At 41.7% G+C, this 27,016-nt stretch overlaps 1 protein-coding gene across 3 annotated transcripts in view; it reads left to right on the top strand.

Annotated features, from left to right (window-relative positions):
• Positions 1–27,016, top strand: part of LOC136836304 (acyl-coenzyme A synthetase ACSM3, mitochondrial-like) — a 319,876-nt gene that overhangs the window by 146,127 nt on the left and 146,733 nt on the right. For all 3 annotated transcript variants that reach the window (XM_067100425.1, XM_067100426.1, XM_067100424.1), the window contains exon 7: positions 12,654–12,777. In XM_067100425.1, the coding sequence (XP_066956526.1) occupies positions 12,654–12,777 (124 nt within the window). The remainder of the gene's footprint in view (positions 1–12,653; positions 12,778–27,016) is intronic.

Genomic DNA, 27,016 nt, shown 5'->3' with positions numbered 1-27,016 from the left:
TGATGATGGCAGTTTTGGGGATATCCTCTGGAGCAACTGGTACCTGGAAGTAAGATTTCAAAAGGTCTAATTTAAAGAATATTTTGGCCCCGTGAAAGGAGGCCATGAGATCTTGCATGTTTGGCAGAGGGTAGTGATCTGGTTCGGTTGTGAGGTTGAGCCGCCTGTAGTTGCTGCAGGGTCTCCAGGAGCCATCTGGTTTCTGCACCATGTGGAGGGGAGAGGCCCAACGGGCTGGAGGCCTTCTTACATATGCCCATCCGCTCCATCTTGGCAAAAGTGTCCCTGGCCTCCTGAAGGCGCCGAGGGGGAAGCCTCCGGAACTTTGCATGTGTTGGGGGGCCCTTCATCTTAATGTGGTGGTAGATTCCATGCTTTGCCGGGGCCCTGGGTACCTGGCGCAGTTCGGGCTTCCCTAACAATTATTCTCCAGAATTTCAAAGAATTAGGAATTCTGAAATGACTCTGAAACTTGATTCGGGAAAATCTGAACCATACAACTACAAATTTTCCCTGAGAATTTCGTGAGGCACTCTCCTCAAGTGAATCCACCGCTCCAGGTGAGGATACAATCATATATGAAATGCTGAAACACCACCTAGATGATGCCAAAAAAATATTTACTCATGATTATAAACAAAATATGGGAAACAGGAATTTTTACTCAAGGACTGGAAAATATCCATAATTGTTTCTATTAAAAAACCTGATAAAGATGCTTCCCTAGCCACCAGCTATAGACCAAAATAGCTCTTACCAGCTGTGTGTGTAAGCTGTTGGAGAAAATGATAAATACTAGACTAGTTTGGCACCTGGAAACCAAAGGATTATTATCACCATTTCAATTTGGTTTCAGGAAAAACTGCTCCACCCTTGATCCCTTGCTGAGGCTGACCAACCAAATCCAGCAAGGATTCACCAAACAATGTCAGACCATCGGCATATTTTTTGACTTAGAGAAAGCATATGACACTACCTGGAGAATTGGCATCATGAAACAATTGCACAAGGTGGGCATATGTGGAAGAATGATCAGGTTTATATATTCCTTTTTAACAGACGGATTTTTTAAGGTAACATTGAGAAACTCCCTCTCCCAACCTTTTATGCAGGAGGGAGTTTCCCAAAGAAGTGTTTTAAGTGTAACACTCTTTTCAGTGGCAGTATATAGTGTGGTTGAAAAAATCTTGCCTCCCTGTTAAATGCTCACTTTTTGTCGATGACCTGTGCAGTATATTGCAAGGTCATCGACAAAAAGCAAGCATTTTTTCAACCACACTATATACCGCCACTGAAAAGAGTGTTACACTTAAAGCGCTTCTTTGGGAAACTCCCTCTTGCATAAAAGGTTGGGAGATGGAGTTCCTCACTGTTACCTTAAAAAATCCGTCTGTTAAAAAGAGATATATAAACCTGATCATTCTTCCACATATGCCCACCTTGTGCAATTTGTTTCATGATGCCAATTCCAGGTAGTGTCATATGCTTTCTCTAAGTCAAAAATATGCCGATGGTCTGACATTGTTTGGTGAATCCTTGCTGGATTTGGCTGGTCAGCCTCAGCAAGGGATCAAGGGTGGAGCAGTTTTTCCTGAAACCAAATTGAAATGGCGATAATAATCCTTTGGTTTCCAGGTGCCAAACTAGTCTAGTATTTATCATTGTCTCCATCAGCTTTACACACAGCTGGTGAGCTATTTTGGTCTATAGCTGGTGGCTAGGAAGCATCTTTATCAGGTTTTTTAATAGAAACAATTATGGATATTTTCCAGTCCTTGGGTAAAAATTCCTGTTTCCCATATTTTGTTTATAATCATGAGTAAATATTTTTTTGGCATCATCTGGGAGGTGTTTCAGCATTTCATATATGATTGTATCCTCACCTGGAGCTGTGGATTCACTTGAGGAGATTGAATAATTTAGCGCCTTGTGGCGGAATTCAAACCCACAAACAAAACAAAACAACACTCACCTGATCTTCGGTTGCTGGAGATGGATAAAGAACATTTCACAACCGCAAACAACCACAAACACAACAAGGAAATACAAAAAAAGAAACGGAACACACACACAAATAAACAGCACACCAACAAGAAGACCAACAACTCCCAGAAAAGCATACACGACAAAAACTGTCCCATAAAAGAACCACTGACACAGCTCTGACTAAAGACTCCCTCTCAAACCGAAAAATCCTTCACATATTCCACAGACAGACAGCGCCGTAAACAAACTAACGACCTCATCCCTCTTCCAACAACTGAAGCACTCACTTTGACAATTACACTCTCTCTCTCTCTCTCTCTCTCTCTCTCTCTCTCTCTCTCTCTCTCTCTCTCTCTCTCTCTCTCAAAACGTTGGGAATGCTAAATAAAAACAAATTTATTCATCCTCTATATTTCTCCCCCTTTTAGCATTTCCCAATCAACACCTTTCACACCTCTTTCAAATCGCCTTTACGCAACACCCACGGATGCTCACTAGCAGGTCCTCTAGATCGCGTTCGTGGGCACGCAATCATTCTCTCAGAATCATTCTCTCTTCTAGCAACATTCAAACTCACATCTTCTCCTCCATTCTCTCTCAGATTCACGCTATCTTCTTCACTATTACCACTCTCAATTTCATCCACAATCTCATCTATACCCTCTAACTCGTTCCCAAATACCTCCCCAAATTCTTCAACTAACCCATCCCATTCGCTCATTGACCTTTCCAATTCTTGCAACGATTCATTCATGCTTTCAATCACTCGTACATTACTGCTACGCTCTCTTACTCTTACACTTTCGCTCACCTCCAACCGTTCACTAACCTCTACACGTTCAGTCAACTCAGTTATATCAAACCCGCATATGCTATACGTTCTATTCATACCATCCCATTCATCCGTATTACAACTTTATCACTCATTTTCACTTTGGCACTCACACCCCTATCACACAACTTACGACCATTCTGTTTATACGTTCTTCCCTTTCTTACGTTTTCTACCATACTCTATCAAAACTAATTGCTGATCCTCATGCAACAACCCCTCACGTACATGCATCACACGCATGGGCTTGCATCCTGGAGGGACCCACCCATTTGAACCCCTTCACACTCAGTTTCCCGAATTCGATTATCACAGTCACCCTCTTTCGTCTACATACACTTGATACATGCCCTTCCATTCCACATTCGTCACACTTCGCTCTCGGTTCTGAACACATTCTTGCATAATGCCCATTCTTACCACAGTTGCCACATATTACATTCACTCGGGTACCCCTACAACCATTAGCAATATGACCCACCTGTCCGCACCTGTAGCATTTAACCCCCCTATCTTTCGTACACTCCCTTACCAAATGTCCCGATTGCCCACACCCGAAACACGCTCCTAAAGCCCACCTACGCTCATTCTTTGTATGTCCTTCCTTTCCACATCTAAAACACTTCAGGCTCGACTTCCACTCATCGACCTTCCCTTTTTACTATTAACCCGTCCAACCCGTTGTTCCCTTACAAACCCACCATTCATCCTCCCTGGCACCTCCACATTACTTGCTCTTACACTTCTATCTATTACACTATCGGCCATTCTCATTGGGCCCCTCAACACTGCATCCCTAAAGCTTCTGAACTCTGGTAACCTCTCACCCCAGCCATCCACTTACACTTCTGCTCTCTTTTATAACCCTGTCAACCTCATAATCTTCTACAATTTCAAAATTTCTCCCCAAGTCAACCTTTCATTCGTCCATCTTTTCTTCTCCTTCCGCTTCAAGTTCACAAATTCTCTAACTCCATCTGGCACTGTCCCTAACAACTTCCGTCCACTAACTCCTTACATTCATCTATCCCATCATCCCCAAACTTCTTCCTTTGCCAACATCTCCAGCCTACAAGCATACAGTGACAAGGTTTCCCACAGCTTTCATTCTTGCCTCATCAAATTCATTCTTCCTCTTATACTTAACACTCGCTTTCAAACGCCTGCTTGCTCAACTAGTCTAGCTTTCACCTTGTCATACTCAACATCCCCCACACTCATAATAACCCTATACATATCAAGCAAAACCCAGTAAATATTCTCCTAATTCTCATCCCACACTCTCTTACTTTCCCCATACTTATCCTGACAAAACCTTTCATACTCCCTAAAGAAATCATGCACATCCTTACTTCCATATCATTATACAATTTTCACACAGGGTACCTCCCTCACATACAGCATTTCTCACCTTCTTTCTCACTTTCACTCAATAAACTACTTTCACTCTGTCCTTTGATACCCTCTTCCGATACAAAGAGTCCACATCCACTTACATTCATCTTACTCATTACACTCTTCTTCCCCTCATTTTATCCACTTTTATCCACTAGCCTCCATCCACCTCACTATCACTACTGCCTTCACCCTCTAACACCTTCTTTCCTGCCTTCCCACTTCCTTACCCTTCTTACCAGTTTACCCTTTCCCTTTCCCTTCTTCCCTTTTTCTTCCCCTGACTTATCCATACTTTCCCTCTGTTCCTTCCCTTGCTTTTCATTCCCCTTTTCCTTACCCTGCCTCTCATTCCCTCGTTTCTTACTTCCTATTCCCATATCACTTTCATCACTCACGCTTCCATTCACTTCTTCCTCCTTTTCTTTCTCTCTTGCCCCTTCACACGTTCCAGAGAACCTGCAGTTCCAACAGCCCCTTCTAATAAAAAACACCCTTGAACATACCTTTCACCATTTCTTCCACACCTTTCACATTCCCTCCAACTTTTTATCCATTCATCTTCGGACTCTTTCATCTCCCCTTTCATTTCTTCTTTGCACTTCTTAGCATCCCCCCATCTCCTCCAACTGACTCCTCTTGTCCTCATTCTCCTCCTCAGCCTCCCATTCTCCTCCTCCAGCCTACCCTGGAGTTCCTCAGCCCACTCGGAGTTCCTCTCTCAGTTTCTCTACCTCCTCATCCTGACCTCCATTACATTTGAACCCACCACCAAACAATCCTAACGGCTATTTTACAACAGCCCACGTTGGGCACCAAATTTATGCTTATGAATTCAAACCCACAAACAAAACAACAAACAACACTCTCCTGATCTTGGTTGCTGGAGATGGATAAAGGCCCTAACAACCACAACCGCAAACAACCACAAACACAACAAGGAAATACAAAAAGAAACGGAACACACACACAAATAAACAGCACACCAACAAGAAGACCAATAACTCCCAGAAAAGCATTTACAAAAACTGTCCCACACAAGAACCACTGACCGGCACTAGCTCTGACTAAAGACTCCCTCTCCCGAAAAATCCTTCACATATTCCACAGACAGACAGCGCCGTAAACAAACTAACGACCTCATCCCTCTTCCAACAACCGAAGCACTCACCAACACGACAATTACACTTCTCTCTCTCTCTCTCTCTCTCTCTCTCTTCTCTCTCTCTCTCTCTCTCTCTCTCTCTCTCTCTCTCTCTCACACACAAAACGTTGGGAAATGCTAAATAAAAACAAATTTATTCATCCCTCTATAGCCTCACAAAAATTCTTATAGGGAAAATTTGTAGTTGTATGGTTCAGATTTTCCTGAATCAAGTTTCAGAATCATTTCAGAATTCCTAACTCTTTGAAATTCTGGAGAATAATTGTTAGGGCTGGAAACTTTAGAAAAGTGTTTTCCTAGCTCACTGGCAACTTCAGTGGGCTCTGTGATTAGAGTGTCATTTTTTTTTAATGAGGGTAGTGGTGACGCAACAAATTTTCCACCAACTTTATTTTGCCACACCACTCTTAGTGGGGTCTTGGAGTTTATTCCATTAATATAGTAAAGCCAACATTCTCTTTTGGCTTTCCAAATCCTGCTGCTTAGCTAAAGCACGTTTGTAGATTGATTTAGATTGGGGGGAGCCACTAGTTTTATAACGTCTGTAGCACTTCCTAGTCACTTTCCTCAGAATACCACGTCTTATTCCACCAGGGAACTGCAGGTCTACAAGGTTTGCCTTTTGTTTTTGGAATCAAGCCTTCAGTACTCTTCAGAGTAGATTTAGTAAAGTAATCATAGGCATCTAGATGAGAATAAAAGGACTCAAAACTCCCTATCTAGATTGACATCCTTACTGAATTTATCCCAGTCTGCGTCCTCGATCTTCCACTTAGGTAAAACTTCAGAAGGAGCATTTAAGAGCATATTTCAAATGGATCGATCGGGTAGTGATCACTTTCATTTAAATCTTCATTAACAGACCAATTAAAATCAAGGTGGATACTTGTTGAAGAAATACTAAGGTCCAGTGCAGAGAAATGATTATCATGAATGTTGTGGAAAGTCATTGACCCATTATTATATAGGGTAACATCATTCCTGTCAATAAGGTCTTCGATTAATTCACTTTACTGTCTAAAAACCGACTTCCCCAAAGGGGATTGTGGGCATTAAAATCACCTAGGAGAAGTAAAGGAGCTGGAAGTTGGTTAATTAAGAATTGAATATCTCCAATGTTAAAAGCAAGGTCTGGTGGAAGGTATAAGGAGCAGATTGTTATCCTTTTTTTTCCAAAATGACTGAATAGTGACAGCTTGTAGACTTGTATTTAATTGTACTGTGGAGTGCTGTAGAGATTTATTATTAATAATTGCAGCACCTCCATGGGCACAATCACCAATTAGGGGATATGATTTAAATATTGAATAATTTAGTCCAGGATTATAAGGAGAGTTGCCTAACATTGTTTCCTGCAGGCATATAATCCATGGATTGAATTCATGCATTAAAACTTTAAGGTCTTCTGTATGGGCTCTGAGACCTTTACAGATCCACTGAAGAATATCGAGCGTGAATGCTAAGGTGGTAAAATGTGCTACTTCCCACTCCTTGGAGGGGAAGTACTGTTCCTAGGGCAGAGTGGGAAATTCTCCTTTATGAAAGATTGTTTTCTTAACCCCTTTTCATCTGAACTGGAGTTCAGGGTCTTTGGTTGATCTTCATATTTTTTATTATGAACCTGATGTTCAGAATTTCTAGTGTGCACCACTAATCCTATTTGTCTTAGGGTGGCAAGACTGAATTGAACTCATATGTTTTGTTCTGAATCTACTTTTGGAACCACCATTCTGGGAGGAGAGATCTCTTCCAAAACACTGAACCCATTCAAAGTTTTTATTGTAAAGCTATCATTATTTGGGGAAGTGTGGCGGAATTCAAAACCACAAAAAAACAGTACACAACACTCACCCTGGTCCTCGGTTGCTGGAAGATGGAGTAAGGTGTCCACGGTCGCCAACACAGCACACAGAACCACACAAACCAAACCAAAACAGAAAAACACACGACTCACGAACATACAGCAACAAGAACAACACACTAACAAGGAAAAACAACAACTCTGAATCAGCACACAAACAAACTGTTTAAGACCAAAAAACGACTGACTAGCACTAGCTCTGACTCAAGACTCACTCTAAAACCGAAAAATCCTCACATATATTCCACAGACAGACAGCGCCGTAAACAAACTAACGACCTCATCCCTCTTCCAACAACCGAAGCACTCACTAACGACAATTACACACTCTCTCTCTCTCTCTCTCTCTCTTCTCTCTCTCTCTCTCTCTCTCTCTCTCTCTCTCTCTCTCTCTCTCTCTCACAAAACGTTGGGAAATGCTAAATAAAAACAAATTTATTCATCCCTCTATAATTATTTTTAGCATTTCCCAACCAATACCTTTCACACTGCATTCAAATCGCCTTACGCAACACCCATGGATGGTCACTAGCAGGTCCTCTAGATCGCGTTCACAACACGCAATCATTCTCTCAGAATCATTCTTTCTTCTAGCAACATTCAAATCCACATCTTCTCCTCCATTCTCTCTCAGATTCACGCTATCTTCTTCACTATTCCCACTCAATTTCATCCACAATCTCATCTATACCCTCTAACTCGTTCCCGAATACCTCCCCCAATTCTTCAACTAACCCATCCCATTCGCTCATTGACCTTTCCAATTCTTGCAACGATTCATTCATGCTTTCAATCACTCGTATATTACTGCTACGCTCTCTTACTCTTACACTTTCGCTCACCTCCAACCGTTCACTAACCCCTACACGTTCAGTCAACTCAGTTATATCAAACCCGCATATGCTATACGTTCTATTCATACCATCCCATTCATCCGTATTACACGCTTTATCATTCATTTCCACTTTGGCACTCACACCCCTATCACACAACTTACGACCATTCCGTTCACTTACGTTCTTCCCTTTCTTACATTTCCTACCATACTCTATCAAAACAAATTGCTGATCCTCATGCAACAACCCCTCACGTACATGCATCACAAGCACCGCTTGCATCCTGGAGGATCCACCCATTTGAACCCCCTTCACACTCAGTTTCCCGAATTCGCTGTCACAGTCACCCTCTTTCGTCTACATACACTTGATACATGCCCTTCCATTCCACATTCGACACACTTCGCTCTCGGTTCTGAACACATTCTCGCATAATGCCCATTCTTACCACAGTTGCCACATATTACATTCACTCGGGTACCCTACAACCATTAGCAATATGACCCACCTGTCCGCACCTGTAGCATTTAACCCCTATCTTTCGTACCTCCCTTACCAAATGTCCCGATTGCCCACACCGAAACACGCTCCTAAAGCCCACCTACACTCATTCTTTGTATGTCCTTCCTTTCCACATCTAAAACACTTCGCTCGACTTCCACTCATCGACCTTCCCTTTGTACACTACTATCCCTAACCCGTCCAACCCGTTGTTCCCTTACAAACCCACCATTCATCCTCACTGGCACCTCCACATTACTTGCTCTTACACTCCTATCTATTACACTATCGGCCATTCTCATTGGGCCCCTCAACACTGCATCCCTAAAGCTTCCAAACTCTGGTACTCTCTCATCTACCCCAGCCCTTACACTTACACTTCTGCTCTCTTTTATAACCCTGTCAAGCTCATAATCTTCTACAATTTCCAAAATTTCTCCCCAAGTCAACCTTTCATTCGTCCATCTTTTCTTCTCCTTCTGCTTCAAGTTCACAAATTCTCTAACTCCATCTGGCACTGTCCCTAACAACTTCCGTACTAATTCCTTACATTCATCTATCCCATCATCCCCAAACTTCTTCCTCGCCAACGTCTCCAGCCTACAAGCATACAGTGACAAGGTTTCCCCAGCTTTCATTCTTGCCTCATCAAATTCATTCTTCCTCTTATACTTAACACTCGCTTTCATACGCCTCGCTTGCTCAACTAGTCTAGCTTTCACCTTGTCATACTCAACATCTCCCACACTCATAATAACCCTATACATATCAAGCAAAAACCCAGTCAAATATTCTCCTAATTCTCGTGCCCACACTCTCTTACTTTCCCCATACTTATCCTGACAAAACCTTTCATACTCCCTAAAGAAATCATGCACATCCCTACTTCCATACTCATTATACTTTTTCACCGGGGTGCCTCCCTCACATACATAGCCTTTCTCACTTCTTTCTCACTTTCACTCCCACTTTCGCTACTTTCACTCTGTCCTTTGATACCCTCTTCCGAATACAAAGAGTCCACTTCCGTACTTACATTCATCTTACTCATTACACTCTTCTTCCCCCTTTTATCCACTTTTATCCACTCACCTCCATCCACCTCACTATCACTACTGCCTTCACCCTCTCCCTTCTTTCCTGCCTTTCCACTTCCTTACCCTTCTTACCCACTTCCTTACCCTTCTTACCCTTTCCTTTCCTTTCCTTCTTCCCTTTTCCTCCCCTGACTTATCCTTACTTTCCCTCTGTTCCTTCCTTGCTTTTCATTCCCTTTTCCTTACCCTGCCTCTCATTCCCTCGTTTCTTACTTCCTATTCCCATATCACTTTCATCACTCACGCTTCCATTCACTTCTTCCTCCTTTTCTTTCTCTCTTGCCCCTTCACACGTTCCAGAGAACCTGCCTCCAACAGCCCCTTCTCCAAAAACACCCTTGAACATACCTTTCACCATTTCTTCCACACCTTTCATCATTCCCTCCAACTTTTTATCCATCCTCTCTTCTGACTCTTTCATCTCCCCTTTCATTTCTTCTTTCGCACTCCTTAGCATTCCCCCCATCTCCTCCAACTGACTCCTCAACTCCTCATTCTCACCCCTCAGCCTCTCATTCTCCTCTCTTGCCAGCCGCAACTCCTCTCTCAACCTCCCCAGTTCCTCTTCCATTCCCTCCAGTCACACTACTAGCCACTAATCTCAATTGCAGCTGCCCCACGTTGGGCGCCAAATATTATGTGGCGGAATTCAAAACCACAAAAAAACAGTACACAACACTCACCCTGGTCCTCGGTTGCTGGAAGATGGAGTAAGGCGTCCACGGTCGCCAACACAGCACACAGAACCACACAAACCAAACCAAAACAGAAAAACACACGACTCACGAACATACAGCAACAAGAACAACACACTAACAAGGAAAAACAACAACTCTGAATCAGCACACAAACAAACTGTTTAAGACCAAAAAAACGACTGACTAGCACTAGCTCTGACTCAAGACTCACTCTAAAACCGAAAAATCCTCACATATATTCCACAGACAGACAGCCCCGTAAACAAACTAACGACCTCATCCCTCTTCCAACAACCGAAGCACTCACTAACGACAATTACACTCTCTCTCTCTCTCTCTCTCTCTCTCTCTCTCTCTCTCTCTCTCTCTCTCTCTCTCTCTCTCTCTCTCTCTCTCTCTCTCACAAAACGTTGGGAAATGCTAAATAAAAACAAATTTATTCATCCCTCTATAGAAGTATTTCTTGTGTGGTTCTTGGTAGTTGTAATTATAGCTTTGTTATTATTTTTGTTTGTGGCTGTGATGACTGGTGGCTCTGAACTAGCTCTATCTAATTGGGATTGCTCCTTTAGCTTATTTTTGTTTGAAGTATTTTTAGATCATCTTCCTGAATTATTATTTGGTTTTGGCACACTTATTTTTGGAGATGAATCAGCAGCTATCGTAGAGGTGGCATTGGTATCGACTTTGGAAGATAAATTTTCTGTGCTTTTGGATCGACATTGGAAGATAAATTTTCTGTGTTTTTGGAAGTACAATTTTTGGTATTGGACTCCAAAGCACTTGCCGACGAAAGTTTCTGACCAGTTTGGAGGTTTTCATTATTATTTATAGTCCGAGGAATAGCAGGTTTGTGATATCTATCAGATGCAGTTATTGATGGCCTTACAATGCTGGAATTTTTCATAAGTTTTATTACAGAAGCATAGGTAGAGTTGGCACTTTTGTTTGCCCCCATTACCGTGCACTTTGCTTCGCTAATGCTGATATGTTCTTAATCAGCCACTGCCAACACCTCTTGTTCAAATATGTTTCTTTTGTGGGTTTATTTTGTTACTGCAACTGGATCTTACAAAGATTATAATCATGAGATGTTATAATATAAAGAAAAAGGAGGGTTGACCTATACTTGCACATGCCACATTCTTCTTGTTGCATTTATGTATCCTAATCTTTAACATTTTCTCAGCAAGAGCCATATTTTTTTAGTTTGTGTCCAGACAGACTTGAGAGGTAGAATCTCTAGAAACTCCATACATTCCATTTTGAGAAGGGGTTCTTTTTCATCCATGTTGTTTCTAAGGCTTCACTCTAGGCTACATACTTGAACCTACAACAGGCATTTTATGTATCCAATAGGACACCAACTGCTCCCTTGGGTAGTATAGTTACCAGCAACCTTGATGGGCTTATAAACAGTTTTTTTCTTTGCATAAATCTGGCGAGGCCTGGTTGTCAATAAAATTTTACAAATCTTACTCCCAATCTTTTATTTAGAGCCTTCATGGGAAATAGTAAGGAAAATGTGGAATTACTGTATGATTAATTATTTCTAGCTAGTTTATTTTTCTTATAATGTTCATTTTATTCACCATACTATTTACCTTTTGTTTGCATGCATTGATATCACCTTTTTCTTGTAAACATCATGTGAAAATACAATTCTGCAATTGAAAATTCCCAATAATGATATTCAGTATTATTTAGTTATTGTATCTTCAGTTTTTGTTTATTTATTTGTGTGCTTGTCTATTCATTCTCATAAACTGAGTGATGCATTAGGTAAGGAAAATAAGGATAATTGGGATGAAAGGTGAAAAGGGAGGCACTTATTTTTTTGGGTATGATTCACAAGATTGCCTGAGGCGTAGATAATACATGTTTAAGCAGATTGACCTTGAAAGGAGACAGTGGAATTGTATATATTTGTATTTAAAGCCACTGTCAGAACATCAGCTCTTCGTATATTTATGCATTAAACTGCACAGGTAAAATTGTTGCATATGTACATATAAATGGTTAAAAAGTTAATCCATAAAGGCTTTTGGGATCATTGTGAAATAATTTTTTAATCATGTAGCATACTTTTTATTGGAAAACCATCAGTGACTTTAGTTTGGAACATGATTTAGTTATTTTCATATTCTTTTTTCAAACTTAAAAGATCTTAGTCACATTACCAAAGTCTGAATACATATGTATTGACCTGAATGTTCCCTTTTTACCTATTATGTAGGTTTATGTTACAGGTATATTCAAGTACACTGATTTTGACCTTCCAGATTTTGGCTGGACTTAAGAGAAGATGAATTGATTTGGAATATATCTGACACGGGATGGGCTAAAGCTGCTTGGTCAAGCCTTTATATTCCATTCCTGAGTGGGGCTACTGTATTCGTGCATCAGGTATGCTTTCATGGTACAAAATTAAAATATATTTTTTTTGGTATTGTCCAAAATGATATCTGTGCTATGTATGGTGGAAGAAGAAAGACCTGGCTTGTATTCGTGAATGGAGTAGGCTTTGGGGCATGGACTTTCACCCTTCTAAACTCAAAGTGTGATAGTCAACCCATAACACTTTTGCTCTTGCATCGCGATTTACATTGAATGGTATGGTTTTAAATGTCAGTGACTTGTAAGATTTTAGGTGTGACTTTTGATAAAACATTTGCTTAACTTTTCTTTTTCCATTTTTGGAGTACTGTTTTTTCCTTTCTGGGAGTGCTGTTTTTTAGTGTGGTCTTCGGGTGATGACTCTCATCTCGAACTCTTGGACAGAGTTATTTCATCAGTCAAGCTTATTTTACCAACTCAAAGACAAACATCCTCTGCACCCTTCTTGACCTGAACTAACTGTATTTGCTTGCAACTCTGGGCAGTCTGCTGCTGCAAACAGTGTTTCTTTATTGGCGTAAGGTTTAATACTAAGTACTCAGTTTGCTAGGAGTTTTATCTTGGCTACAACTAAAGTGTGGACTAGTTTGCCGAGTGCAGTTGTGGAATCGTCTGATTGCCAAGTTACTTTACGGGCGTCATTAGGGATAAACAGCATTTTCTTTTATTTCCCTAGAATATTAAATGAATCTGTCTAGTATTTTCATCATTGTTAACTAGCATCATGTGATCAACTTACGGCCCCCGGCCACTTTGTCCCAATCCCCATGCTTTTCGCATTGAATTTTAAAGAGCTTCACGGTGATTTTTATTTCTTATCACTAAAAGAGCTAATGTAGGTGTTTAAAGTTACATGCTATCTTTTTTTTTTTTTGTTTTAGAAATATTTCCAAGTTCAAACATTTTCCAAAGGTTCATACTTTGTTTCAAAAGTATGAACCTTGCTTTTGGTTTTTGTTTCATTTAGATTGATCAGTTAGTTACTGCTCTGAAGCTTTTTGAACTGCAAAAACTTATAAAATGAGATATTTGCGCGTATAGTTAGGGAACCTTGAAACGTGTGCATGGCATATACGGAGCTGATGGATAATATTGCATCACTGATACGTTTATTATATCTTTATCATGTTAATTTATAATTTAACGCTCCAGGCATGAAGCTGAGAGAAAGCTAGAATATGAGATGCTCTACTTTGTTTCTGGCTGGTGCCATATTGTGTTCACATGATCTAGCGTTTTCCTCGTGTGGTTGTTGTCTCTTTTCCTTTCCTGTTGTTAGAAGATTCTTGATTCGAGCTTTTCATTTGGAAGGAAATGGCATTGTTCAGTTGACAAAAAAAAAAGTAGATTGCGTTGTGTAAACACGAGAGTGGCTATTGGGAGTTGCTGATTATAGAAATGTATCCCCTAACTCGACATTGGCTTTGGTAACTGAGGGGGTTTTATGAGCAGGAGGACACCCAAATGTACTTCTGAAAAGATGTCAGATGTTGCTATAAATCAATAAATTGAATGGAAAGTCACACAGTTTGAAGCATATTGTTTATTAACTGCTAATCCAAATTCAAGTATAAGAATCAAATATGATACTTTAATATAATGGTAACACCATTGCTATTTGGAATTTTGCAATAAAATTTTGTCAAAAGATAACCAACTGTATAAGCTTTGCCACAAACATATCTCAGTTTTTCTGGATCCAGCCATGAACAAAAAAACTATGGCTGTCTGGGTCATACTCGTGTTGATTACTTGATGAAGCTCTAATTCTTTAACTTATAAATGTTGCATCCTATATAGAGTAGTGCATTTTAAATACTTGTTGAAATAATGGCTGCTCTTCAATTGCTCATGTGTCCTAACTCTAGGCTAAAAGAATGTATGGTGTACACAACTAATGTAACAAGGAACAATTTTTACTAATTAAATTGTATACTTTATATGCAGAAGATACTTAACGATTTTACTAAAGTGTAATAATACCATTCTTTGTGTCATCAGTTTGTTTGAAGATTCGCAACTCAAATAAAAAAACAGTGTCTCAGATAAACCTTTCAAACAACATCCTAGACACCCTGTAAACCCATTAAGCAAATTCATAACATCATTGATACAATAAGTCTTTCAATAGCCTTACTAGCTTTTCAGTGAAATTTTACACTTTAAATTTAAAGAATATTAGGGGAAAAAATTACATGTACCTGATGTGTGATGCTGATGTGCTCAATTGGCTGGAGGATGAATGTGGAGGAAGATGAGGATATTATTGTACTTTGATGATGTTGATGGCACAATCTCCTCTTTTGGATTTGTAGACCACTATAGGAACTGGTCGAGAGTGCCCTGAACTCTTTTGCTTTTCTTTTCGTTCAAGATCATCATACAATGAATGACTGAGTAGTGACATGCCCTGTACTATAGCTTTGGGTTCCATCTCCTCAAAGAGTGCAAGACCTCTCCAATTGTATATGAGGTCTGCTAAATGTTGATAGTGAAAGGTTGCGGTTCTGGTTCTGGTTTCTGCTCCTCTTCATGGCACTGCTGCTCATAAAGCTCCATCAGCTCCTCTTGTTATCAGTGGCTGCTTAGAATATAAATAAAAACTGAAATAGAAATAATGAGATGAAATTATCTTATTGCATGTCCATTTCCAGCTCATTGCCCAATATCACAAAAGCTTTGTTCATGTCCACATTTGCAAAGCCTTTGAAATTTTGTTCAAATTGAGGGCACTGCTTATTCCAGAAGCCATTAAAACCCATGGCCAAAACTTGATTCTCAGTGGTGCTTACATTCATTGATTGTTAATTTGTCATTCAGACCCATTCCATGTTAATTTGTCATTCAGACCCATTGCATCTACAGCCTGCCTAAGTGCTCACCTAAGGTAGTAATGCTGGAAGATGGCAGTGATTCCCTGTCCCATTTATTTGCAAGGGTAGTGTTTGGAGGTAGGTGAGCAACAGTGATGTTAGGATGAAAATAGAAAAGGTTTTGGGTGTAGCCAGGAGCATTGTCTAAAACTAGAAGGATCTTAAATGGGATGCCCTTGTCCTTACAATACATCTTCACTGTATAAACAATTGGCTGAAGAACCAATTCTTAAAAACAAGAAGTCACCGAAGCCCTTGGATTTAACATCCATATGTCTGGGAAAGAAGCCTTGGGGATGTTCTCTTGATGAAAGTTGCTTGCTCAATTTCTTCCCCAACAGCAGAGTCAAACGGTCTTTTACAACCTTGAAGCCTGGCACAGCTGTCTCCATGAATGTGAATGAACAGCCTGGCATTTTCTTTCAGTAAAAAACTGGCTTCATCTATATTGAATATCTGTTATGGAAGAAATTGCTGTTCCTCAGTAGTCTTCACCAACATGGCAGGGAATTCAGATACTCTTAACACGTTACCTGACGTAGTTTTACCTTGGATCTTGACGTTATGAAGATTGTGTCACTGCTTGAACCAAATTAACCATCCTGAACCTACCTCGAATTCTGCTTCTTTATTATTGGGTCTTCAAACAAGAGAATGCTGTCTCTTGAATCAACAGCTGGCTTATGGGGATACTCTGACAAGTCTGCCTTTCAGTCCAAAGAGAAAAATATTCCATATCTTCATAGATCTTGGCTTTTTTTCTTGCTGATAAGTGTTCCTCATCTTTAACATAGGCTAAAGTTTGTGCCTTATTATGAACAATTATAGGTATCATTGCCTAACTCAGGCAAAACGCTCGAATACAGTATTGGGGACGAATATTAATGTAACAAATTCAACGCAAAGAAGGTACTTTCAATAACATACACAAACACACTTTTCAACAAACTACCAAGGAACAGTGCCACCACACAGCTAAATGCTTGACCTATTGCAACGGCATGTCATGTAAATAAGACCATATCTTCAATATTTTTAAGCTCTTTGATGATTTTATACATTGCATTTGTTTGTATTTTAACATTTGCTTTATTGGATATGCATTTTTTAATAATTTTTTATTTTTATGGCTTTTTAAGGAAAGTCAATATTTAATCTTCCTTTTATTTTTAACAAACACTGCCATAAAGTTGAAAACACTGGAAAATGAAAATTTGTAACTGGAGGCAGTACTTTACATGAAAATTCCCCATTTTAGGCTGAAAACTTCTATCATTTAGCAGAAGTATGTACAGTATTAGCCACACATTGTTTTAGAATGTATTCCTTGTGAGTTTATAAGTTTTAACTTGCTTTCATGCCAGTGAATTATTCTGGACATTATGACTTTTCATTATCATTATTTCTCAAAAAATCTAGTATTATATTAAGTTTCCATGAAATGAAATTTAATTTAAATGCGCAGAAGTTCAATACTGGAGTGGAAAAATGTTACATACCTTAAAGAAACTCTGGGGTTGGTTCTGAAAAGGATTTTGACAAAGGAAAAATCTATTTCAGGGGCCCGTGTCACTGGAGGTGAAATAATTCAGCACTTATTTCAGGTAACCTGATACCAGAGAAAGCTAAATGTAAAGCTGGGATTACTACCCCAGAGCGAGCTCAAGAAATGGAGTCGTGTATGGTAAAGGTGAATTGTCAATAGACCCTGCTCAAAAGTTGCCCATGCACTATGCGGACTGTACACAAGGCAATATTAAAAGCACCCACCCCACTTTATGTTTTACCATGGGAGGAGAGAATGAAAAACAGGGTTGTGACACGGGCCCTCCCAGAAATAGATTTTCCTTTGTCAAAATCTATTTTTCTGGATCAGTCCCAATGTTAGTGAAATAACAGAGAAATAAATATCATTCTTATGGTATTAAAGACAATGAACTGCTTGTAAGGGAATAACTGAGGCAGTGAAGGGAAAAAGTGACTAAGAATCAGAAGGGAACCAGAGAGGGACAACGTTCCTTTGCCGCCGTAGGGAATTTAAGAGCTGCTAAAGATTTCAAATGAGAGACGTTGAAAACTAGGGAGAAATTCCACCCTGAACATTTAGGAAATTCATGTAATGAAAATAATTTAATGTAAAGTGGCACTGCTCTAATATCATAACTTTAAATTGAACCTGAATAGCCTTGATAAGAAAATACAAAACTTGCTGCTAATAGCAGACACAATCTATAGGGCCTTAGGTCCTGTCTAAATGCCTGTAAGGAATAAACTGGGCACAGAGATAGACCTTGTGAAAGGGGAGTACTTTCCAGGTGGCCACCGAAAATGAGGACCTTCAACTGGCTAGAAAGTTAGGTGAGAATTCGCAACACTACTCTGATGTGGGGAAACCAAAATGGTTGGTTCCACTAGACAGAGCAGACAGTACAGGAATACTAGCACTAGAAGCTAAGTTGATTAAAATTAGGGGCCTTCCCCAACAAGGGAAAGGTAAGAACAAGATGATTGTTGGTTACCGAAGCTAACTCCGATTTTCAAAGACAGGAAACCGAATTACGGAGTACTGGTTTGGCCTTAGGTTGTTGGGCCTGTGAGTCTGATTTCAACAAAACACTTTCCTCGGGCCGATCACGGCTATTACTGTAGCTTCAAAAACTATGTGAAGAGTGCTAGTTACTTAACTGCAGAACCATACTGCAGCAGAGTAGAATCCCTTGTCTGAAAGTAATAACAGGACCAAACCACTAAACTGTAAATTTCACAAAAACCACAAAGCCAGGGCACCAGAACTTTGAGGAGGCTGACACAGGCTGAGTTTATACCACTCGTGGCAAGATCTGGAGCACGAAGGTTTCAATATTTATATAAATTACAATATTTACACAGCATAAATGTGTTGAGATTCATATAGTTTCACGGGGTTAAATGGAAAATAATAATTTCTAAGCACAGATTGCCAGGAGCCACTTAGAAGTTATGAAGTTTATTGTTAAGTCTTACCATTACGAGATACATTAATGGATTATATTTGTACAGTCAATTATAGCCTATCCCAAGCAATGTAGAATTTATAGACAAATGAATCTGGAAACAAGGTGTATACAGAAATGAAATAACCAAAAAGGAAAATTGAACAAAAACAAATACATCATCATTTCAACACTTGCGAACACTGGAATAAATCACTCTCCTGGCCTTCAAAGCTGTGAGCTTCTGAATCGCTTCATCCAAATCAGTGGCTTTTACCATGAATCTGCTAATCACTGCACCGAAATTAATGCTTTTGCCAACTATGTTTTAAATGTTGATACTGTGTTCACAAAATCAGAAACTTAGACTTTCACATGGTGCAGTGCTGATACAATAATCTCTTGATTATCCAGATTAGAGCCAAGGGCCTGTTGAAGAAAGCAAAATCCAAATAAGGGCAAGTAAAAAATTTGATAGTTACGCAAGTAATGTTCATAATTTTCCCCAAAAATCGTGCACAAAAAAGTGAACCCTTTTTTTTCTTTTGTGTGCAGCACAATTTGATAGGTTACACAGTTAATATTTATCATTTTCCCAAAGAAATATTGTACACAAAATACAGTAAACCCCTTTTTTCTCTCGTATGCAACATGCAGTACTAAAGATTACACAATCAATACAGTATTTTATCATTTTCCTCCCTGTACATCATAAAAAAAATTGAACGAATATAAAAATATTTTTTCTCTCTCACCTGTGAACACTGCACTTGGTGCTTACGATGGTTCAACTATGCCTCCTTGATGTCTAGAGGGTCACGAGATTCCTCACGAGATGAACCTGGCACATATCAACAAAATGAATTCCTGTCTGTTTCCTCCTTAGAAGCATCCAAAGCTTCGTCAGGAGTCTTCTTAATAGAAAGCCCATGTCGAATCTTAAATCAAAACAGTGAAACTTTGGACATGTGAGGCTTCAAGAAAAGTCAGGAGTGAAAGACTGATTTTTTATCATTCTTGACAGGTGTTTATAAGACAAAAAACGGATGGAAAGGTAGTAGGCGACCTGAGACCCCACGCTGCGTCCATACATGACTTGTGTTTTCTGACAGGCATAAAAATATGTACAGCATTTGTTACATGGCATATAAAAGGTAGATATACATATCGGCAGAAAGGCCATACAATGATGCATAAGATGAGGTACACAAAGAATCTTAAATTTTCTAAACCTTCCCTGGATGGCGGGAAAACTGACTGCATTGCTCCCGTATCAACCAGCAGGTGGCATTTGGAGATATCGTCTGTGATGAAAAACCCTGCTGGGCGGTGGGAGTTGGGTTTCGCAGCCACAGCTGTTACTTGTGGCCGCCTTTGTCGTTTTTTGTGAAAGAACACGGAGGCCTGCAGGTTCTGGCGTTGGTCCCGAACTTTCTATGGTAGAAACACCACATTAGGTTTGGCCATGTATTGTGCTCTCTGAATGGCGGTCTCTTCTTATAAAAGTCGTTGATGTCTCCGTCTTCATCGCCGTCTTCCTCCGACAGGTTGCAGGCTCCCAGGGCGGCGGCGTGTGTCAAGGCCTTGATGGCCTCATATAGTTTCTGGGCATCGTCGACCAAGGCATCCATGTCCAGGTTCTCTGCATCCCTTATCTGGTGCCGAACTTCCTGCAGGAGGCGCCGAAGAAAGATTGCTTTTGTCCGGATCAATTGTTCTTTTCCTCCCGTTTTCGTCGCGACCTGGGAGTGTTACTAACCCTTGCAGCTGGTCCCAGGCTTCCCTGGGTGATGCATCTCCGAGGGGCTGGGATAACAGGTCGAATGCGCGCTGTGCCCTCTTGGACATGGGCATGGAGTAGGAATTCAGCAGTTTGTTTTTTAAGTCTGTGTATGTGACTTTGTCTGGTTGCACGTCCAGTCAGGGAGAGATTCTATTGAATACTTCTTGTGGGAGTGCCGTCATGACTATGTCTGATTTTGTAGCATCGTCTGAGATGTGCGCCATGTGAAAATGCGCGTCGGAACCATGATGTCGTGTTTTGGCCCGAGAACTGGGGTAAGTTTGACCATGTCTGGCTTTGTTGGTGAGAGCAGGATGCAGACGATGCTCGCGGGTTCACATTGAGGTTCTACTTCTGACATCTTGACTTCTCACGCGCCAAAACGTGGGAAAATGCGCTGTATTGAGTCCGTTAATGGTGCTGATTTGTTCAAGAGGTCGAATGAAGTGCCAAAACGTGCCCTTTTGGGTATGCCGTATTTAGTCCGTTAATGGCACGTTTTCCGCCAGGTAGGGTGCTATCAGAGGCCTAAACTTTACATCGTAGTTAGTCCGTTAAAGGCTTTCTGGTGGTAGGGTGCGTCCGTAGTTAGTCTGTTAATGGCTTGGCCAAAACCGAACTACCTGTCCTTGACCCAGGGTCATCAGTGTGAGGCTTCAAGAAAAGTCAGGATGAAAGACTGATTTTTTATTCTCAACAGGTGTTTATAAGACAAAAAGTGGACGGAAAGGTAGTGGGTGACCCGAGGCCCCCGTCTGCATCCATACATGATTTGTGTTTTCTGACAAGCAGAAAAATACGTACAACATTTGTTACATGGCATATGGCATATAAAGGTAAGTGATGGCATAAGATATCTTGGGGTAGATTACAGAAAGGCTAGTTCTACCTAAACAGTGACCAGCGACCCGAAATGCCCCAAGACCTAGATCTAACATGAGCCTTCCTCAGTCTCTTCCGGGTTCAAGCCTACAACATGGCTACTTTCGTGTCGTATCCTACCCACGTGGAATTTCTCAAAATCCAGTGACCCTTTTGAAGGCGTTTTGCCAGAAGACAGATGAAAATGGCGATTTCAGCGGGACTTGTGAAACACGTCGTCCTGATCAAGCATGGCATCTAATGTAACAACGTTGTCGGAAAATAACATCCATCCGACTGGCTCATTCTTTTTTTCGGGGGAAACATTTTGTTGATTCACAGTTGGATCCATGAACTTCCCCCAGAAATATGTCCAGATGACTTTGGAGACTGGCTGCGGGAAGTTTGTATCGATATTTTGATTCAGGACAACCGGAAATCGGGGGCCAGGACACATCGGTTCAGGCGGGTCCGGTGGGATTGAAATAAATATGATAAAATACATGACATGATTAATGTACATCTGAAAAGGGAAACACAAGGAAAGAGAGGCACGATTTGTTGCCTTTACAGACGCCTTAAAGTCCCCAACCGTATGCAAACCTTTGAACTTCGTAGCTGCAGCCTTCAATTCAGCACCACTCAGGTTCATGCCAGCAGCCCTTTGCTGATGAAACCACATCAAGATCGACTCGTAAATGTCCTCATAATGGTCTTATACCATGACCTTTGTGCTTGACCCCTATCCATCTTCTTACTGAAGTCCATTGCATACTTCTTCAGTTTGTCCTGGGAGGACTTGATATCATGCAAGTTTGACTGGGCAATGCTGTCTCCTCCATGATACGTGACCTAGACCAACCTGGCTCCATTCTCCAAATGATTTTGAGTTTCTGTTGAAGGGTCAGCACCTTCCTCACCCTCTTAGGATGGGTGGGCTATACACACAATTCACAGCACCACACACAACACAAACGGGGCTTGCAATGCTACAGGTACTGTAGACAAATAGCAATACTTGTCGAAACTTCGACAAGAGATATTGTACTTTTCCACAAGTTGTGGTATAGTTTTGAGTTTTCCTTATTTAATTACAGTGGAAATGCGTATTATGTGGAAGGATGTTATGTTTTTTTGTGTTTGTATTTAGTTGTGAAAAGCATTGTTTGGCTGTTTCGTATATTTAATTGTAAGTATATGTATAATAGTGCTTAAGCATCCGTCGTTGGTTATTTGTTGGTTTGGTTGTTAGTCGAACATTTGGTGTTGGTCAACAACGGTTATGAAGTCAGTCTCGTTACAGCTCTGGTGCAGTGTAGCTTTACTTAGAAAGGACTCAGGAGATTCAGCCATAGTCGTTGGTGCCTTCAAATTCACTTAAGTATTCCTTTTCATCTTCAAAGTTCATTTAGAGAGTTTTCCTTTAGGAGATATGCATATCTAAATGTAAGGAGAATTTCTTGGAGTGTCTTTTGGTTGAGGATAATGAAGTAAAGATTGTGCTCATGCCAGTCTCAGTTCAGGTTAAGAATATCGAATGTGCCATTTGAATTAACAGTAAGTTTGTACTATTTATGTCTTGAATAATATACACACCACAATATGGTTTTGATTGTGAGTTAGAATAATATAATCAGAGTAACCTGGGTGTCATATCATTAAACTTAGACTACGGTTAGGTTAGTACATTTCAAACCATTTAGGCTATATGATCACTTTACAATTTGAAAGTCTGTACTTATTCTGAACAAGTCGGAATAAATTGGTGTGGTGACCAGGATCGTAGTGATTGGTTGTTATAGCAGTGATCTGCATTGATAGTGTTTATGAAATTTTAAGGTCTGTTGTGTTACTAGGCGATAAAGATAAAAACATGACCGCTGATGATGACAGCCATTTTAGAATTAGTCTTGTTAGCCAAAGCCTGATCGTTTGATAGTAGCTCGATAGAATTTAACCTTCCTTTCTATTTTGAGATACTTAATGAAATTTAATTTGAAATTCGTAACTCCTTCTCTTTCCAAAGAGTTATTCAGATTCAGCTCAACAAGCTAGATCTGCACTGAGGCATCAGCAAAAATGAATTTTCTGCATTCCAGTCTGGCCATGATGAATTCGAAAGGTCAGACTGAAGCCAGCTAGCAGGGACTCAGCCAAGACTTGAAAATGGCTCGTCCGGCGCAGGAGACGTGTGGCTTCCGTATAGGCAGACGGAGTTCAGGACCGCTATTTAGTCCGCACATCAAACTCCGCTTTTAGCAAAGATTCCAGCAGCTGGGGAGTTGTTCACTGAACTGCGAGGGGAGTTGGCCAGAAGGTCCAGCTTCCCAACAGTGAAAGTGACGGAGCATCCACCTGAACTCGTCACTTCCCGGGAATACCAGGGAAGTGGGTCGTTTCAGCTGCGGTAACGATTACCTTTCAAAGCACGCCGCCGTAAGCCAGAGCGACTTTGTTCAAAACAAGGGTGGGTAAGCTGTCTCCCAGGTAAACATGGTGAAGCGTTCTTGAAAGGAGTCAACTTTGTTGTTCGCCCGCCACCCGCTTCGGAGTGCGCAGGAGAGCCGACTGAGCTGGTCCCTAGGGACGATGATGGTTCCTTAGAACCTTATCAGAACGCACCCATGCTTCCTCCTGTTAATCTTACGAAGCTCAGGTAAGTGACACCGCGGGTGGGAAGAATTTACCTCCAAACCGTCTCGTGCCAAGACCTTCAACTCGTAAGTTTGCCATCATGTTGATGGCCCGAGGGCGTAAACGCCAAGCGGGTTACCGACATCGTAAAGCGGAGGTCTGCTGTGTCGATGACATACTAGGTTCGGCTGGGGGTGGGCGAGCCATTCCCGCCAGTACGGCTATCATGACTGGCCAAACTTTTCGGAGATCCATCCTTGGTCAAAATCCTCAGAACCTTTAAATAGCTGGTTCACGGTTGCCTCCGCCAAAGGCAGGCTGGCGAGGAGGCCTTGACCGGCAGCCCTCTACCGCCACTTTGGCCGGAGGAACCAGACTTGCACCCGCCGGAGGCTACAGGTGCTGAGACCTAGCTCGACGGAAAGGCGATGCCTTCTGGAGGCGACGAGGATCTATAAGCCCTCGCCTCCATGAAGTCTTCAACTTCAACTTGTGATAATGATGAGCCTCATCCCAAGGAGGCGACCAAAACCTGCAAAGGGAAGAAATGGATGAAGTTGGGAGTCAAAAAGGGGGCTCACCAACAACCTCACCTACCTCGCTACATTACCACCTGGTCCTGTTCATATCCAGGTTCCAGGTGTAAGTCTATATGCGACTCAAACTCGCGTAGAGGATATCCACTTGGGGTGGCTGGGTCGCATCCCGATCTGTTGTGGATGATGGGGTGGTAAGATCTTTCTGGCGTCAGCGCACTGCATACCGGGTAGAGCCGGGTCCCTCAACTTGAAGGCCGGTGGGACAGGCTTCCCATCGGAACATTCCTACCAAACCCAGCCACCCAGGCCCTGGGAGGGATCTCAAGGCAGACTTCTGAGGACTCCGTCCGCTTGTAAGAAAACCAGCAATTAGCCAAGAACGAAAACAGTCCGGGAACCACGTAAACAATATACGTTATGAGAGGAGCGAACGAGGAAGACTGCTCACTTCACCGACTCATCCTGGACGGCCGCGCACAAGGCGGAAGCAAACTCACAACCATCAGGGTGCCAGACTACCAGGTCGCCGCAGCCGGACCGCACAACCAGCGTAATCCGCACACCACGTGACCGTATGCCGTTGCAGTGAAGCCGGCACACCCCGCCCTCACAGCGTAACAGTCTGTAAGTGGAAAGTACATGAACCCACCACTCTAAGCACCCAAAGTCAGGCCGGGAATTTCGACTACAACCGAATACCCGCGGAGAAGAAATCCCTTATCATAAACTAGCCAATAAGCTTCAAAATACAGAGTGGAGCGGTAAGTCGCAGACTCCCGGAATACCCGGGAATGAAAGGAATGAGACAAGAACTCACCGCAAAGGGCTGCCAGTAAAAATAACGGCGGAGCCCCCGGTGTAGAACTGACCACGTATATATAAATGAGGAGAGACTATTAGATAAACACACTTATCTAAATATGTATATTCATAAACAATATTAAACAAGGACGGTACAAAGGGTAAAGACTGAGAACGGGAGGGATCCGCCCCTTATATAATTATATGAATTTCTTCACTTACTTCCTGCCGGAGAAACAAGGTGGGCAAGATGCTCGTATATACATAACATAAGCCGGAGCAAGTATAATAACCCAGCCAAGTAACCCGACGGGGAGAAAAGAAGTGTGGGATAGTGTTCGAACACGTTCGAGCTACGAGTAAATGAACCACCACCACCAACACAGCGATGCTAGGGACTGTATGGGAGGGAGCGAATCCCTCTACCAAATGGAGGAGTCCCTGAACTCGGAGAAAACGCCATCTAGCGTCACCGCACGAGCAGAGCAAGGCTGAGGTGGGGGGGAGGGGAGTAGGGAGAGAGGTAGACTACTTAAGAAAAGAGAACAGGAGACAAAAATATCACCTGCTCAACTGCAATACATACACCACTCCAAGAATAATGAAACTTAGGAGGGTGGCCTAACACAGTGAGGGCCACAAAAGCCTCGATGCCCACTCCTGCCCAGGCGGTCTAATAGGACCAACCTAGTATAGGCTAGAAAATGGAAGGAGTGCGGAGGGGAGGAGGAAGCAAACAGAGAGAAATTTCAGCGAACCAACCGGATCGAAGAGGGGCAAGAAGGCGACTAGCCTAGAGGAAACACATCCAAAGAACTCTATTCCCCAAAGGAAGGAAGAGAACCAAGGGGCTCACTCTGCCCACCAAAACGACCCTGGGAGGAAACAGCAAACCAAACTCCTCTAACCTGATTGATCTCCACGCCAAGGGCAAGGATGGAAGGCAAACAAGCCTACTCCACTAAATAACCATCACACACAAACATGGGAACAAAAATGTGCTCAATAGGTGCGAGCTCCACCGGGAAGTGTTAGATCCAGGCCGCCGCCACCACGTAGGAGGTAAACAATGAATAAAATAAAATAAAAAGAGAGCACCATCGCCAAGAATAAAATAATTAGCCTAATACAGACTAAAAATAATAAGGAACCCGGTACCTGGACGGGGCATCACCCTCACAAAGGCCGACAGGCCAATAATACGTAAATTTCGAGAAAAAAAAAAAAAGGGGGGGCCACCGCAGGGAACCCGCCAGGAGGAGAACCATGGGGCAAATATCTATAACGACAAGTGAGACAACTCAACAGAAAAAGAACTGATGGGGTCTGTATGGTCACATACATGAGGACTTAAGGCCATAATAAGATCTCAATATTACAGTGATTTATACTCACAACAGCCAAAATATAGAACAACAAACCCCACAATAAGATACTGAATTAGATGGTAAGCTGTTGATGATATAAGAAAGATGAAAATAATCCAAAAAAGGGCACGAGCACACAAAAGGGTAAAGGTAGCAATCACGCGTTAGAAATGAATGAGGTAGGTGATGCTGGTAATGCCGAGCTGGCGGTGTTTGGGTGTAGGGGCTGCAACAGCTCACCGCCTGTTCTGGGGATTTTGGTAGGGAGAGATCTTCGAGTAAGACTCGTGGCAGCGAGGGGACTTTCACTCACTCCTTCGATATACCGACGTCTTCCCTAGAGAAGACGCTCGATCTGGGGGTAGTAACCCCAGCTTTCCTGAAAGCTCTTTTTTCTCTGGTATATCTAGCATATTAT

The sequence above is a fragment of the Macrobrachium rosenbergii genome, chromosome 56 (genome assembly GCF_040412425.1).
Source record: "Macrobrachium rosenbergii isolate ZJJX-2024 chromosome 56, ASM4041242v1, whole genome shotgun sequence".
Classification (NCBI taxonomy): domain Eukaryota; kingdom Metazoa; phylum Arthropoda; class Malacostraca; order Decapoda; family Palaemonidae; genus Macrobrachium; species Macrobrachium rosenbergii.
Note: the sequence above shows the minus strand (reverse complement) of the source record. Positions and strands in the feature narration are given on the sequence as shown.